Source organism: Daphnia pulex, chromosome 6 (genome assembly GCF_021134715.1).
Source record: "Daphnia pulex isolate KAP4 chromosome 6, ASM2113471v1".
NCBI classification, from domain to species: Eukaryota; Metazoa; Arthropoda; class Branchiopoda; order Diplostraca; family Daphniidae; genus Daphnia; species Daphnia pulex.
In genome coordinates this window covers 7,219,776-7,236,270 of record NC_060022.1, presented here as the reverse complement: position 1 = coordinate 7,236,270, position 16,495 = coordinate 7,219,776, and the positions used below count along the sequence as shown (strand labels likewise).

The 16,495-nt window shown below is 39.4% G+C and overlaps 1 protein-coding gene across 4 annotated transcripts; it reads left to right on the top strand.

The window, feature by feature from the left end:
• The first annotated feature begins 294 nt into the window (after positions 1-294).
• Positions 295-13,287, top strand: LOC124196176 (membralin-like). Of its 4 annotated transcripts, none has more exons than XM_046591002.1 (12): positions 305-466; positions 627-897; positions 953-1,203; positions 1,288-1,466; positions 1,559-1,802; positions 1,891-1,981; positions 2,065-2,122; positions 4,008-4,091; positions 4,174-4,306; positions 9,874-9,973; positions 12,106-12,516; positions 12,787-13,287. In XM_046591002.1, the coding sequence occupies exons 2-12, from the start codon at positions 640-642 to the stop codon at positions 12,814-12,816; spliced, it is 1,839 nt and encodes a 612-aa protein (XP_046446958.1). In that variant the 5' UTR covers positions 305-466; positions 627-639; the 3' UTR covers positions 12,817-13,287. The 4 variants fall into 4 exon arrangements, with proteins under 4 accessions (XP_046446960.1, XP_046446959.1, XP_046446958.1 ...); XM_046591001.1 differs by having other exon boundaries at positions 1,556-1,802; XM_046591004.1 differs by having other exon boundaries at positions 295-466; positions 12,106-13,287.
• Positions 13,288-16,495: the final 3,208 nt, after the last annotated feature.

The window sequence follows — 16,495 nt, the reverse complement described above, 5'->3', positions numbered from 1 at the left end:
GATCGCGAAAATCAACTCCTAGTCCCCTCCTTCTTTCCCCCCATTGCAAAATTTAAAAAATATAAGCGATAGGGAATTTCGGCATTCTGCGAACAGAGAAAAATCCGGTGTGTTAAGGCAAACAATTCAATTCTATTTTAGTCCGTTTCCGGATTAAAATAAAACCCAATTCCGGATTCAAACTTGAAGGTGCACTGGTGTGTGAGAATGGGAGATGGCTTGTTTTTAGTTATTATGGGATTAAGAATTGTTAGCGCGTAATTAAGAACTTATGATGAAACTTTTCCTTAATAGATGGCTGCACCGTCGATGTGTACACTGTAGGCCTACAGTCTTTTCGTGTCGACTTATTGTAATGGAACAATTTTGTTATCTTTTAGTAAATCAACAAAAAATTCAGTTTTAGACAAGTGTTTTGTTTAATTGTTTAATTCCATGATACGGATTTCTCGGTACAGCTTGCATGGTAAGTAATATTTTAAAATGTCATTCATGGTAGATTATTGTCAGTCGTTATAAGAGTAAGAAACTGCAACTTAAATCGATTGTGTTAGCTGAGTGCCCTGTCTATTAAACCTTTATTATTATATTAATAATATCTTATTTCTTTCTTTACCTTACCTTAGTGGTAGGTGAATTATGCCACGAGACAATCTTTTGTTTGGAGTAGGTCTATTCCCAAATGGCCTTTTTAATAACAACATACCTAGAAACAACATGAATGGTGCTGGACCTACTCTGCTTAATAACAACAATCCAAATTATGTAAATGCTAATCAGTTAGCTACTGTGAGAGATAGAATGTTCCATGCCATTTTTCATCGAATGGCTATTGCATATGCCAGGACATTCCCAAAACCTATTCGAAGACTTTTGGAATGGCTCTTCCTATTAAAGGTAAAAAATTAACTTAAAAGAAATATTTATCCTTATAAGTTTTGATTGTTTTTAGGCACTGGCAGCTTTCCTAATGCTTCTGTATATACACATAATTTTTTCCCGTTCCCCCATCACCTGTCTGGATCACATAAAAGCTGACTGGCCACGAGAGGGTATTGTGAGAATTGACATTACCAGAAGTGGAAATGGTCCAGACATACAGGGTTATTCATTACACCATTCTTATGCTAAAGAGCAAAGGATACATCAGAGAGAGCAATTTGAATATCAGGCTATGTTTGGTTTTTGGAGTGGACCATATAGGTAATTGCCTGCAAAGAGGAACTACTTAAAAAAAAGGATGGTAAGCTCAAATCATAAATGATTTGAATTTTTTTTTTTTTTCAGTTCTTCAGCTGACTCAGAAGAAACTGAATCATCCGCGCTTAAGGAGACGACGGAATTGTTATCAGACGAAATTTACTTCAATGATACTTTGACCAACAATATCACGAATTTGGATGATGAAAGGATTGATTCTCTGCTTCCCACAGAGGTTTCAGAACTCGATAAAATCATAAGAGCCAGTAAGTAATTATTTATAAATAAATTCTGAATGATAGTATTGTTTGTTCAATTCTTACTCCTTAATTTTTTTTTTTTTTTTTCCAACCAGCAGTGTGGCCACCGGAAGAGTATATTGTAGAGTTTTCTTTGGAGTACGGTTTTTTGCGTTTGAGCCCTACAACCCGAAGAAAATTAAATATCACTATTTTGCTCGTTACGCTGGACCCGGTTAACAACACTTGCTTCGGCGACAGCTTTGGGCGATTTTTACTTGATGAATTTCTTGGTTACAATGACTTTATCATGGGAGCAGTCAAGGCTTTGGCTGAGGCAGAAGACAGTCAGGGATATCTTCGGTATTTTTTGCCATCTTTATTTATATTAGGGACCTCTAATTAATGCTTGTATTTTTTATCCGTATATTTTTTGATCGCGTTTGCACAGGAACGTGGTGACAGGTGAACATTACCGGTTTGTCAATATGTGGATGGCTCGTACATCGTATATTGCGTCCGCCTTTGCCATGGTGATTTTTGTAAGTCTAAATCCTAGTCGGTTATTTAGTTCATGTGTCTGTATATTAATTTCGTTGGTGTATTTTTTTCTCCCTCTCATTAGACTTTGTCGATATCGATGTTGTTGCGGTATTCACGGAATCAGATCTTCATTTTTATTGGTAATTTTTTCTTTTATTACTCAGTGTTGTCAAAATCAATTAGAAACTATTTTTGAAATAATTTCGTTCAATATTGTGCAAAAACGGTTTTGCCAAATAGCCAAAGATTTTGACATCGCTATTATTGTTTTATAACTTTTTATCTATATATTTAACATTAGCGATTTGTAAGTTCTTTTATCCATATATACTGAAATAGTGTTAAACGGTAGTAGTAGTCGATACGGACGCTTCTACCAATGCTTTAAAAACGTTAGAGTCAGAAAAATAATGCGAATGAAATAACCCAGTAGGAGGTAGAGGGCAGACCATGACGAGGGGGAAAAGAAAATGCTGCATTCACCATAGGTAGCAATGGACAGTTTCGATCTACACTCACAAACCTCCCCGTATCCATTAGGAGATTATATCAGTTGTAGGACATTGAGGAATCATCCGGAAACGACAATTCTACCGTAGAAAGTGGTTAAAGGCAAATACTTGGAATAGTAGTGGAATAAGCGAAGTAGAGAGAGAGTTACTTTCCTCGGAGACAAATTAAAATGGTTTAGTTTTGTGCTTGGGTGTGCTTGTTTTCAGAATGCTCTAGATAGGAAATTAAGCATGTGTGATCAAGTTTGATCATTAGTACCATTTGCCGTGTGTTTCGTCGGTCGTCTTTGGGAAGAAACCCAACGAAATGGTGGATATTCTGTTGTTGAACGTTTGCGAATGAAAGGTGGAGACCATGTTTTCAGTGTTTTCGTAAGCCATTCGGTTATCTCGTTCTTTTCTTTTAAGCATTATTTTTCCCATTTTTCTCCTGCGTTAACGGGTCGCGCATAGGGGTTGTTTTCGTGTTCACTTTTAAGTAAGGGCTTCCACTTGAGCGATCCGTTGGATAATTGGAACTGGGGAGGGAGGAAAGAGTTGAACACGCATTGATTAACAGAGGAGACGAGAAGCAGGAGAAAAACTTTCAACAAAAATGTCGTTCTACTGATTTAGTTCCTCTCTTAATCTCCACTGTTCTCCCTTCTTCTCTCTTTCCTTCCCTTTTTCTTCGCTTCCTACGTTCCGTGGGGAAATTGGTCGCTTTGAACATCCGTGGCCGATACCGTTTTCCTTAGGTGTAGGAGGGAGACATATCGGAAGAAGGACAAGGTTAGGTAGTTCTTTCGTCACTGTAAACGACATGCAGACAACTCGCACGCGTTTACTTTTGCAACTGAGCGGATCCATCCAAGTAGTTTTGACTCTTCAAAATGAAATTGAAATAATGCGAACATTACGGTCGCCAAATAACGATTCCTAAGTAAATCAATAAAACGTTAATGTGTGAAATCCAGAATCGCGCTAATGAATGTACAAGAGATCTCGTCGAATTTCGCTCCTATATCTCCACTTTATTTATTATCGCCCGCTTTTATCTCTGTCAAAAATTAACATCAGTGTCTCATTTTTTATGCGTTGCAGACTAAGTGGGTTAGCAATTCATACCTTTTTCATGCCTCTTGTACTGGATTTTGCAACTTTTTGAAGTTCACTTGATGACTGTGATCGGATTACGTGCGTGCCAGCGGGCCCAAAATCTGCATGTCACTTTATACGGTCCGGCCATCAACGTTGTGATGTTGCTCTCCTCCGAATCAAACTAGGCTCTGGAAATCAGAGAGAGAGAGAGACAGAAGCAATTTATTTTATTATATTCGCAGTAAAATGCATCCCCCCGATTCGTGAAGGCAGTTTTAAAAAGGTCATAGTTTTTCGAACTTAATTATGTCACAGAAACTTTCGAATGCAGAACTCAAATTGAAAAAAAAAATGCCCATTGTTGATTGGAAAAGTTATGTTATTTTTACAAATCATTGTGACTGTAATCTGATAAATTTTACAAAATCGACAGTCGACTTGCTGCAGATGCTGGAATTCAACATAAATGTCACTTTTCCAGTCGCGTCATTTTTCACCGTCATTCTGGCTTTAGTCGGCAAGTTTTTCCTCCTTTTTACCAAATAAATTAGTAAACATTTGGTGGTAAATTTAAAATATTTTCACGAATTTTCTTTTAGGAATGGAAGCTATTATGGCCGAATTCTTCAACGACAGTTCCACTGCCTTTTATGTCATTATCTTCGTCTGGGTGGCAGATCAGTACGATGCAGTTTGCTGTCACACTAGCGTCACCAAACGTCACTGGCTCAGGTAAGAAGTTGTTTTTTTCCTCATTCTTGGCCAATCTCATAATATTGATCCATCAAAACATCTAGTCACTACGTAAAATCGCAGCGCTCTAGCTCCGATTTTTCGTCTGTCAACCGAATTTGAATAAAATTTTTTTCAATTGGTATTAATGGTGATAGTGAGGCTTCTTTGGGGTTTCTCCAGTGAGAAACTAGAAAGTCCTCCACAGCAGGGGTTCAAAGTCATTTTAATAGAATTTGCATTTGATTAGCCCGGTCGTTATGCCGTCGACTGGTCGTTTGAAGTCGTTCCGAGTTTAGAGATTTCATGCAAATAAAAAGTGTGGGCAACCATTTCTGGCGCCTGCAACGATAAATTCCGATGAGACTCCATCTGGCAAGAAAAATCTAGAAACAGCTCCCTCCCCATCACCACTTGTAGTTTTTCACTTGCCCTTTTCCAGTCTCCCCTTTTCTGTTTATTCATCATTTGAAAAGCATCGCGCCAAACATTCACGTGAGACAGAAACAGGTGGGATTTACTGTAGCGCATTGGTGGAAGGAAGTTTATTTTCCCTCGTCTGTTTATTCCCCGCGCTCTTGGAAAGGCTTTAAGCGAAATTGACGGAGACTAAAGCGCCAACAAAGGCATTAGTTAACCGCCTTGCGTCCCTATTTTGTGGAAAACCGGGCAACGTCAGAACTAGTACAAGTTAGTTGGTTATCCGTGGGCTTGATGAGTTTTTGCTTTTTGAAATAAGTTTTTAACCCACTCTTCCAAGTCCTCCATGTGATTTGATAGACCGTGAAATGGAATGTCATGAAGGCTTTGGCCAATACTGACGATTTAACCCTCTCTTCGATGTCGAATTTTCCGCTCTTTCTTTCTTTTTTCTTTCTTTTTTTATATCTTCAATTAAAATGGCTTTCACGGCTCTCTTGACTCGCTCCCCCTTTTCCATGCATACCAAGTACCACCACAGATCAGAAGTCTGTGTCGCCCTCTTATCGTTCTTGTCGCCGGAAATGTCGCCTCCTCGACCTCCTGTCATATCGTGAGCCCGTCACGTTAGAGCCACCGCGCACTGCGCTGTGCATGGGACTCGTTTTAATTTCCCCTTGGCTGGAGATTCACGGCCTTCAAGAATTCCCGCATGTTTGTGTGTTGTCAGTTTAGGGTTGCCTAGTTCGATTCGTTCAAGTGAACAAAGAGGAATCGACTCTTTTCCGTCGAAACGTCAATCTTTTACTTGCCGATGTCTTTTCTTTTTGGGTTTGCCGAAAGCGCTTCAACAGTTTGGTTCGGATTATGTCGTGATAACAATATCACATAATTAAGGTAGAAGGTTGCTAGAATGATTCGCATTTGGTCGCAAAGGTCGCTGATGCTGTCCAGTGTCCACGTGGGAGGTAGCGCCGTCGCAAGAGGAAGGAAGTCGGTTAGAACTCGATGGAAAGGAACAGAAGGAGATAATGCCATAACAAAAAAAGCCAGTGGCCAGTGTTGGGTGGGGGGTCTCAAACGCATACGTTGATTATGTGCTATAGATGTGTAGAAGAAGAAAATATGGCCATGAAAATATATCGAATAGAGGAAGTTAATTATATCCAATCATCGACTGGATTATCCCGGGAGGTTGATGTTGAATAGACGTTGATTGAGCCAAAGTGGACTCTCCTGTATTGAGAGCTGTCGCCATTGCCATAGCCGATGCTCACGCATGGGGCATGCATGCGGGACTGTAAAAAGGACCGGAGCCAAAAGAGAGTGGGAGAGAAAATAAGGGTGAGGTTGAGTTGAGTGGCTGACTCGTCAATTCGTCATTGACCGCCTCCGGAGTGGATCTAATCAACAATCTGCTTTCCCTGTGCAGTTTCCCCACCGCACAGTAGGTGCTCGCTCAAGCATCTCCTACCACCTTCTCTCTCTCTCTTTCTCTTTTTCTTTCTCTTTCTCTTTTGAGTCTTTATAGATACATCTAGACGTGTCTCTCCATTTAGACTTTGACAGTATAATGGCGTACAATCTAACATTGTGTAATGTGTACAGAGCCGGCTCAGCTGAACGTAAACACGGCCAAATTGTATGTTTGATGTTTGATGTCGACAGCCCGAAATACCAGACGAAATGCTCATAAATGCTAGATACACTTGATTGGCTTTGCACGAAAACTCGCCACGAGGAATGGAAGGGCCAAATAATCAGCTGTCGCCTCATTGGCCGGCTGATGAAAGAGGGAGAGATATCATTCATGGTGGGACTCAATTGCTCAATCTAGAAATAATCGTTTTGACAACAGGAATCACAAGTTATTTAGTTGCAGCCAGGAAATGAAGTCTTATTGCGCCCAGTCAAAAGAACGGGAGAAATGATCTATCCGAAAGGCCAACAAATTTGCCTTCGTTAGCTTCCCCTTTCAGTCATATTGTTTGCTTTGTTGTTGTTGCTGTTGTTGCTGTTGTTGTTGGGAAAAGTTACTTGACGCAGTGATGAGCACGCATTCATATCTCACCGAGTAGTTCACTTATTAATACCGGAATCTGTGTAACGTTACGGTCTCATATTTGTCCGTCGCGGCTGTAGCCTGAAGACGAAAGTTGAGATCCTCTTTCACATCCAGTAGAGTGTGTATGTGTGTGTGTGTGTGTGTACGTCAGGGCAGCACAGCAAGATCGCACTTGTCGAACGGGATGGCAATACCTTTTACCTTTGATTAATTGAGACGGATCAGTCGCCCCCCCCTTCCCCCCCAATCGGGTTAAATCAAAACCAGCCGGAAGGTTCTGAGAAGAAGACAGCGTAAGCTAAGGAAAGAGACTAAAGGGAACGTGTATAGTGTATATATATATCTTAGTGTTGTTCCGTTGTGCTTTTTTGGATTCGTTATCGTTATCGTTAATCGTTATTTTTTCAATTTTTCATTCGTTTCGTTCTTCGTTTCGTTAATTTAAACGTGTCGCATTTTTCTTTTTTTGCGACCCGTTTTCGTTTACCTTACAATTTTTTTTTCTAATGAAGTAATGAGTAGGCATGTTAGGCCAAATGATGTATCGAAAATAATGACCTAATTCCTCGCTAGGGGATCGCTAAGTCGCTAGTAGGTGGTCATTTCAAAATTGAAAATTCCAAATTTTGAGGGAAAAAAAGTTCCCCCTGATGGCAAAAAATTTGAAATCTCTACGGTTTTGATACGAAAAATTTAGCAAGAAATTAACGAAAACAACGAAAAAAACAGCCATTTCGTTATCGTTAACGAAAAAAACGAGCATTTTTCAAAAAAGTCGACAACGAGGCTCGTTAATACGTTATTTTCGTTGTCGTTATTTAAACGAGAACATCACTAATATATCTCTCTCTATATATATTATATATTATATATATAGACTGAGACATGTACTGTAGATTATATCCCAAATTTATATAGCGGAAGAGGGTGGAGATAGAGGGGACCGGGTGGGGTTGAAAGAAAGGAAGCCAAAGAGGAAAGGGCGAGTCGCTCTGATGTTGCGTAGAGTTAGTCTCGTTGCTCGGTGATGGAATCTGAAGCGGATCATTGGGCTCAGGGACCTGGCGCTGAGTTGGAGGAAATGCGAAAGATGTGTCGACGAGAAAGTAGATTGCACGACTACAGATGAGAGATCCATGTCGACGGAAGTGGCTTCGCTCGCTGCCACATCCAGCTGACCGATCGGTTCATCCGATGCAAGGGCTAGGACGCGTCGCTGGCAACTCTGCAAGTTGGGCCATCAGCTTTGACCTAGAAATCGAGCCGGACAGCATTCGTACATAATTTATCATACGTGTCATTAAGATTTATCTTTCCATTTCAATTGATCATTAAAATGTCATATTCTCACCTGAAGAGCTTGTTCCGTATCATCCGTAAAAAGTGGAAGAAATACCATCTCCGTGTAAACTTTCCTTCCGAATCACAGGGAAACAACCTGTAGAAGGGAAAACCTGATGAAAAACGAATTGGTCTGAAATGCTGCTACTTTTTTTTTTATTTTTTTTTATTTAGGGTTTGCGGCGTTGCAATGGTTCGGGCCATTGCAGACTCTAATTTTACATAATTGGAGATTGATAGCATTTTTTTTTTTAATTAAAGAAACAAAAGAAATGTTTCGCTGAGATTACCGATCGTAGGCGTTTGCGCGTGGCATCGCTATTGAGAAATCGCCCGTCACAATTTCGTCTTAAATAGAAATTTATTTCCTTCTTGTAGTAGCGCCATTTTGAAACGCGGCTTAGAACTAGTCGAGTTCCACAAGTGGAAATGTTCTCTGCGCTAATTCCGATACCGAAAGCATGCAAAAAAATGAACGAGATTATTGGTTGTTGACGTTAATTGATCTAAGATTTATGAAAACCCAAAACAAGAACAATTTCTTTAATTGATCTCATGTTGTCTTTTAGTTGTCTACGATTTGCAGTGTCATATCTATCTACTTTATACGAAATCAAACGACCAAATTTAGGTTTTAATGGTTGTCTATGGCTGGATAATCGTGAAAAAGTTTGTGTTAACTTTGTCTTTATTTCCGCATTGCAGCAAACAACTCTGGTTGTTGGTTTTGCAAGGGGGACTTTGGCTCCTTCGTTAATTAACAAAACTTGCCCTAAGTTGTTCAGCCGATTTCGAGTTTAATGCAACTACTCATGTGCATCTCGGACGTGTACTTGGATGTAAGCTAGTTCTCATTAAAAAAAAAAGATTTAACCAAGACAGACAGCCGGAATGGAAACCCATGCGGTGGACCTTACGGTCGACTTGGCTAGGCGGTAGCCGACTGTTGCTCTCTCGGCTCCTCATTCCTGCACGATCGATTAGCCGTGCTTCGTCTTATTCGAGGTTGTATCGATTTGCGTTGGTCATCACCATAAACCGAGACGGCCGACTCTTGCCAACGTCATTCATGGAACGTTGTTTCTTTTTTGATCCGATTTTATTCCTCTTGAATTTCATCTTCAATCCACCCCGACAGAATAGAATACCGACATTGATTTGAGCCTTTCGCAATCCCCCTCCCTTTTTTCTACCCAGTTCTTTCATTCCAGTACTCTTTTGATCGCGAAAGTTTTGAAGCGATCTATGCATACGGTGTATATATATTATGTAGATTATATCCTGTGCAGATGGGAAAAGAAGGGGGGGGGGGTAGCGCGGTAGCGGTTTATACACTGTCCCATATACAAAGGCGAGGGTCGGGGGAGAAAAGGAACATCCCCGATGTATAATGCCCGCGTATAATCCTCGGCAGCAGCAGAAATAAATGGATCAGTCTCGAAGCTCGTGAAGTTATAAGGTTCACTTGCGTCAATGATCGATGACAGACGTCGACTTCGACTAGGACTCACTCCGTTTTCTCCATTTCCTTCCACTCTCCTCGTCTCCACAGTCACCGTGTTTTGGCTTCATCTCCCACAGATGATGTACATGAATGAACGCAGCATTGTGGAACAGCTTTTTCTTTTTTAAATTATGTTCCATTTTAACCACTTCATATTTATTTATTTCATCCGGATTAGTTTCCCCCCTTTTTTTCTAATATTTGATTGTTTTGTTTTTGTATTGATTTGATTGACAGGTTCTTCTACCTGTATCACTATGCCTTTTATGCCTACCATTATCGCTTCAATGGACAGTATAGCGGACTGGCTTTGGTGACGTCATGGCTCTTTACACAGGTAACATTTTGCAATTTTCTTTTTCCTAATAATCGTTGGTGTTACTATTATTTGCCACAATACCAAAGGTGGTACAAGGGAACACAAAATGATGTCAACCATATGATAGTAGATAAAGTCGCTTGATTTTCAATTAATTTAACGATAATTTATAGTTGTTTGCGAAACAAAATTAGGACTGAAAAATGAACCAAACATGTCAAAACAGTTCAGTTGATCGATCCTGTTGATGTGACTAGCAGAGTAGCAAATGGGCTGGGAAAGCTGTAGGCTGGGCGAGTGAGGAAGTTAATGAATAATTCGCGGTTAATTTTGTAAGCAGATGTAAACCTGGTAAGGGAGTACAACTGGCATTCATCCGTCTTAAAGGTTTAACCTGATGCCAGAGTCAATAATACTTGAGAGGGAAATTAATTTGGAATCAGGATGCTATCACATGATGAGGATCACGTAATGTACATTCAATGTTACACGATACCCCACACTTGGACGGCAGTAACATTAGACCCAAGGAATCGATTTTTGTTCAATCATTGGATGGTAAACGTTGGGTGGATAGCCCCAGTTGTAGTCCCACCTATTCGGTAATTGATCGATTTATTTGCCTCTTTTATTTAATAAATTCTTATTAACTTATTTATTTATTGTCGCCTTTGAATGAGTCCAGCAAAATATAGGACAAGTTAAGTTGTTAACCCCCAGCTAATCAATATTCAATTTCTCTGTCATTTTCTTTACGATATTGTTTCATACGGTTATTTTAATACGGTTTTCTTTTCTGATTGCATATTGCAATCATTGGTGTACATTAGTCTGTTTCATTCCCGCACTTTTTTTGATTTTCATATGGGCCTTTTTGGATCGAGGTTACTCATAGGTTGAAAAACTATCCCATTTTTTTTTTCTTAAAAAAAAATAAAATCTAGACCCCCCGCCAAGTCATAAAGTGTCAAAATGGGTGTTTTTTGACGGTTTTTCGGCACGCTTGGACTGCGTGTTAGTTTTAAAAATCGAGCCTTAACATAAAATCATTGTACTAGTCAAACTACATACATGTACCAAGTTTGAAAAAAATTGAAGTAAATTTAGACCCCCCGCCATAAGGTTTAATAAAAAAATTAGGAAATCGCATAACTTATAACATTTACTTAGGTAAAATGATTTTTTGGATTGTGAGCTTTGAAGTAAACATAATAATCTACAAAGTTCACAATTCAGAAACTCATTTTTCTCAAGCAAACCCCCCCAAAAATACGTTTTTCAATTTTTCCTTCGCGTTCAGCGTTACCTAGTTCTCCCTTAGATACTTTTTTTATTCATTTGACTTATGATAAATTGAATAATGACTATTATTCAAGTAACAGAGCAAGATGAGCTATCATATAGACCACGTTATCTTTATCATATATCTGACTTTTTTTAAGAAACGCCATTAACATCCGTTTCTGAAAAAGTCATATCTCATATTTTTACGAATGTATTATTTGGTCTATATGATAGTTCATCTTGCTCTGTTACTTAAATAATAGTCATTATTCAATTTATCATAAGTCAAATCAATAAAAAAGTATCTAGGGGAGAACTAGGTAACACTGAACGCGAAGGAAAAATTGAAAAACGTATTTTTGGGGGGGTTTCGGGGGTTTGCTTGAGAAAAATGAGTTTCTGAATTGTGAACTTTGTAGATTATTATGTTTACTTCAAAGTTCATAATCCAAAAAATCATTTTACCTAAGTAAATGTTATAAATTATGCGATTTCCTAATTTTTTTATTAAACCTTATGGCGGGGGGTCTAAATTTACTTCAATTTTTTTCAAACTTGGTACATGTATGTAGTTTGACTAGTACAATGATTTTATGTTAAGGCTCGATTTTTAAAACTAACACGCAGTCCAAGCGTGCCGAAAAACCGTCAAAAAACACCCATTTTGACACTTTATGACTTGGCGGGGGGTCTAGATTTTATTTTTTTTTAAGAAAAAAAAAATGGGGTAGTTTTTCAACCTATGAGTAACCTCGATCCAAAAAGGCCCATATGAAAATCAAAAAAAGTGCGGGAATGAAACAGACTAGTGTACATCTCACGAGTTTTGTGTTAATTTTCTCCTAATTTTATTTGATATTTTTCAGCATTCGATGCTCTACTTCTTTCATCACTACGAGCTACCACTTATCTTGCGTCAGGTTCAACTGCAAAACATGTTGATCCGGACGACCAACAGCTCCAGTGCGGGCGGCTCTTCGGCTGGAGTAACAGCCGCTTCCACTGAGAGTGTCATCGACCGAAACCACCGGTCTCCCGGACCGGAAGCCGACAGTGATGCCCAGGTCGATTTTGAGACTAGAGACCGCGATTCTGACTCACCAGCTCCCGAAACCCTCTCGGACGACTCAGAAATGGAATCGATAGCTGATGGAGTTCACAGCGACGCTGATCCACCAGCCAACGGTGGCGATGGCAGTAGCAGTAGTAGTATTATTACGGCCGCTTCCACTACGTCCAACAGTGGCGTAGAAATCCTGCCAGCGGACTCACATCCGGTAGATTTGCCTAATGCCCAACATCCTCTTCGTGATCGACCGTATTCATTGCTTCGATAAATCTATTTTAGCTAATAAATACCCTCATATAACTGAGAACATTTGTGCAAGTAAACACTGTAAAAGCCTGTCCTTACTTTGATTTTGTTTTCTTTGCAATCAATTTTTATTTATTTTTTTGTTTTGTTTATTTTTTTATTTTTTTTTATTTTTACTTTTTACTTTTTTTTACTTTTTTTTACTTTTTTTTTTGTTGTTTATGATTGGCAGGTGGTGGATTCTCTGCAGCTCACGCACTAGCCAAAAAAAATAATATCTATCATCAAACAAGAGAATTATTAACAGAACCATAGTCCGTTTTATATTGCATAACGGAGATCTAGCTCTAAAAAAGGCAGGTCTAGCTCGATAGTTCAATGCTCCAAATTGTTGTCTCTTTCAACCTCTTCGTGACAGCCGATGATGGAAGTATGCGACGAAGAGCGAAACTGAGTGTGGATGATGAATATCTATCGAGTGTTGATTAATGACACCGAACGAATTCTGATTTACTGGCGATTCCCAGCAGTGACTTTCATGCACTTTCTTCTGATTATTATTACAGCATTACCGATGGCAAAGACAAAAGAAATAATAAATGATATGATGAAACGAAGCAAGATTCCTGTATAGCTGTCACCTCCTCCATCCTCTATTTCCAGTTCTATTCTCTTTTTCCTTGTGAATTATGTACAACATGGTGAAATTAAACATACGGATAATGAAAATTGATCTTATTGGAAAGTTCTTATACTGTCGACTTGACTTTATTTCGCGATTGATTGTAATACTTGGGTGGCAATGGGATGTGATGGACGAACCAATGTCGGCGAAAGTCTTCCAGCCATGGGTCTCTATTCGAAAAGTATCGACTTGATCGAAAAGCTTTTTCCGCTTTTTCCTATGTGCTTGTTCCCTGTGGACGTGGGTGATAGAGCGGAATTTCTGTGTCTTATAGGCGCAACACGCCAAGTATTGATCTTTCATCTCACTCCTTTTTTCTCAACCAACTAGAAATTTCACAGGCTGTGATGATTGGCAGGCAAAGTGAACTACTTACTTAGGGTCTCTTCCACCTCCGCATCCTTCCACCGTCTCGATAGCAAAGCGTTACTTCCACTGGGCAATGCTGGAAGAATTTTTGATTGTCAGTGAATAACAACACAAAACACAGCCAGTCGATCACGAAGCAAACATGAAAAGTAGAACAGTAACAGATTTCTTCTTCCTTAAATATTTCCAGAGTTCCAGAGAAAACTGTCAATGCCTCCCGTGACCTATTTTAGGCACTGTCTAGAATAAAAAGCTCTCTTTCATTCAATCCCAACAACCTTCGAAGTAACCGTGTTTTCACGCTTATTGTTACAAAAAGATATGCGAATTAAAAAATATATATATTTTACATTAAAGTGACCAAGGACACACTAGTTTAACCGTTGGACTTGTTGCGCGACACTTACTTATTTTTATTTTAACAAAATAATTCGCCATTCCTGTGTCAAAAACTTGTTTGTGGGGGGCTGACGTTTTGAAAAGAAATCCAAGAAAGAACTCTTCAATTCCGCATTATGCAGAATCACAAGGCGATTCTAATTTTAAAAAAGGGGGAAATCATGAAATTTGGCTTGAAGTTTCCCGGTCCCTCGACATCTAATTGCGTGATTCATGGATCGGAATTTTTTAAAAATATATATTATTATTATTTATAATATGTCCACCGGATTTCATTTTTTTTTATTTCATTTTATTTTCTTAAATTTACGAATGATGGTGTTAGTGATATCTAATATTTTACCTTTCGTGGAAGGCCCAGTTGAAACGATTTCTTATCCAACGTTGCCGTCTGCTGCCGTCTGCATTATTTCATTCAAAGTTTCAAACGCTCCCCCATCCCATCTTTTTCCCGCTCTGCTTAAAAACATATTGATTGTGATGTTATTTGCTGGATTTTACTGGAAAAGAAGAGAGCGTCGTCATTTTAACTCACACTCATCGCTATGGAAAAGCAAGGTGTCATTTATTTACCGTTCATTAATATAATGGCAACAGGATGGCACTGTAATTTTTAATTTTTATTTCCACCTCACATATTTATTTGTTAATCAAATAAATCGGGTATACGTTGAACAATACATTTTTAGATAAAACAGGACTAAATGGATTTTCAATTGAATTAAATGAATCACGCTTGAGCTTCTTTCGCTTGATCTTCTATGAGACAATAGTGAAAACGAATTGCGTTGCATATAAAAATAAAATGAGAGATTTTATGGAAGTGGATAAAAGTAATGCTCCTTGATGGTAATAAATTGGAAGCCAAGGTTTTTTAAATTTCGGTCGATTTCTGGCCGTCATTAAATGAGAAGAAATATCTGGAAAGTTGTACAGGATATTCATAGCTGTGAGGTGTGAGGTGTATAAATAGCGCTGGATAAAAGACCTCTGTTGAGTGATCCACAGGTGTTGGATCACGTAATGTATTGTTGAGTCGACCCAATTATGGGGATGAATCCTCATCATCCAGGGATGCTCGGCTTTAAGAAACGCGGCATATGCTTCGATATGGAAACGGCCACATTCATTGAGAAAAGGGAGACGACCGAGCTAGGGAAAGGAGTGAGACAAAAGTGAAAAGAACTAAAGGAAGTCAACGAGAAGTGAAAGCGGCCAAAATGGTAAGGATGATGAGTTGATGACAGAGATTCGGTCGTCGTAGGGGTTGGTCTGAGATGACCTCGGAGATGACGAATGTCGGCTGAAATGCTGAGGCGATCTCGAATCTAAGGAGGAAAGAAGGTGATCTACGATGTCGAAAGTTGGCATGGCAATCACGGCAATGATTCATCGAACAAAAGGTGGACTGAAAAAGGAGAATAAATGAAAATAAATGAAAAAGAACAGCTTCTCCAACACAATAACACACACAGTGAATGTATACAGACTTTGCTGCCTTTCTAGAGGTCTTTTGTCTCCTGGCGCTTTGAATGGCTACCCTCTTCTGTGCTATATACTCTAAATGCCACAGTGACACACAGCAGCCCAGCAGCCCGCTTTTCTACACAGTGACTTGGCCGCCTCTCCGGCATCCAGCAGCAGCACGGCATTTGTCTTTTCTCTAATGGAGTCGCCACTGAAGTACTTTCTGTTGCCTAGACACGAATAATTCGATCCCATGGTTACTTGAACGATGATTTTCATTCTTTTTCATTCTTTCTTTTTTTTTTTCCTTTTTCTTTGTTTTTGTTTTTGTTTTTTGTTTTTCTTTCGGAGGGCGGGGGCTGGTATGTTTTCTTTTATCTCTTTGCGGCCAGCAGCTCCGTTTCTCTGATTGGTGCCGCTTGTTGCTCATTCGCTCGCCCTTTTATATTCTCTCATTTCTACAGAGTTGCATCTCTTTGTCGAGTTCTTTTTCTCGGACGTTTCCTTTCCGATTCGCTTCTTTTTCCAGCACGTCAAGTGCCGCACTGCCTTGTGCGCCCCTCCGAGTCGTGAAGGATATTGTACGATATACGAGAGACGTCTCAATTGATTCCGTCAATTTGATCTAAGTAGTTTCATCTGTTTGGACCCCCCCCCCTCTCCCCTCGCTTTTCCATCTCCGTTTTCCACCCTCCTTTGACTCCCTTTTAGTTCTTTCCTCTTTTTTCTTTTCTTTTTTGATGGTTTTGGCCCTTTTTATCTTCATTGATGTGAGCGGTAGACGCTTATTCTCTTCCGTCTGCCTTGTTGTTTCCCCTGGATACGTTACGGTACAGCTCTTCCGTACACGAAGAAATATTGATATAGCTTAAGCCCCTATTTCGGTACCTTCCCTCTATAGTCTCTATTGATACAGGTATCCATTGTGAAGAGCAAAACAAAAATGTGAAACGGAAACCTGGAGAGACAACTAGGCAACGCATATACACAGATAAAGGATATACAGAATGATTTGTCGACA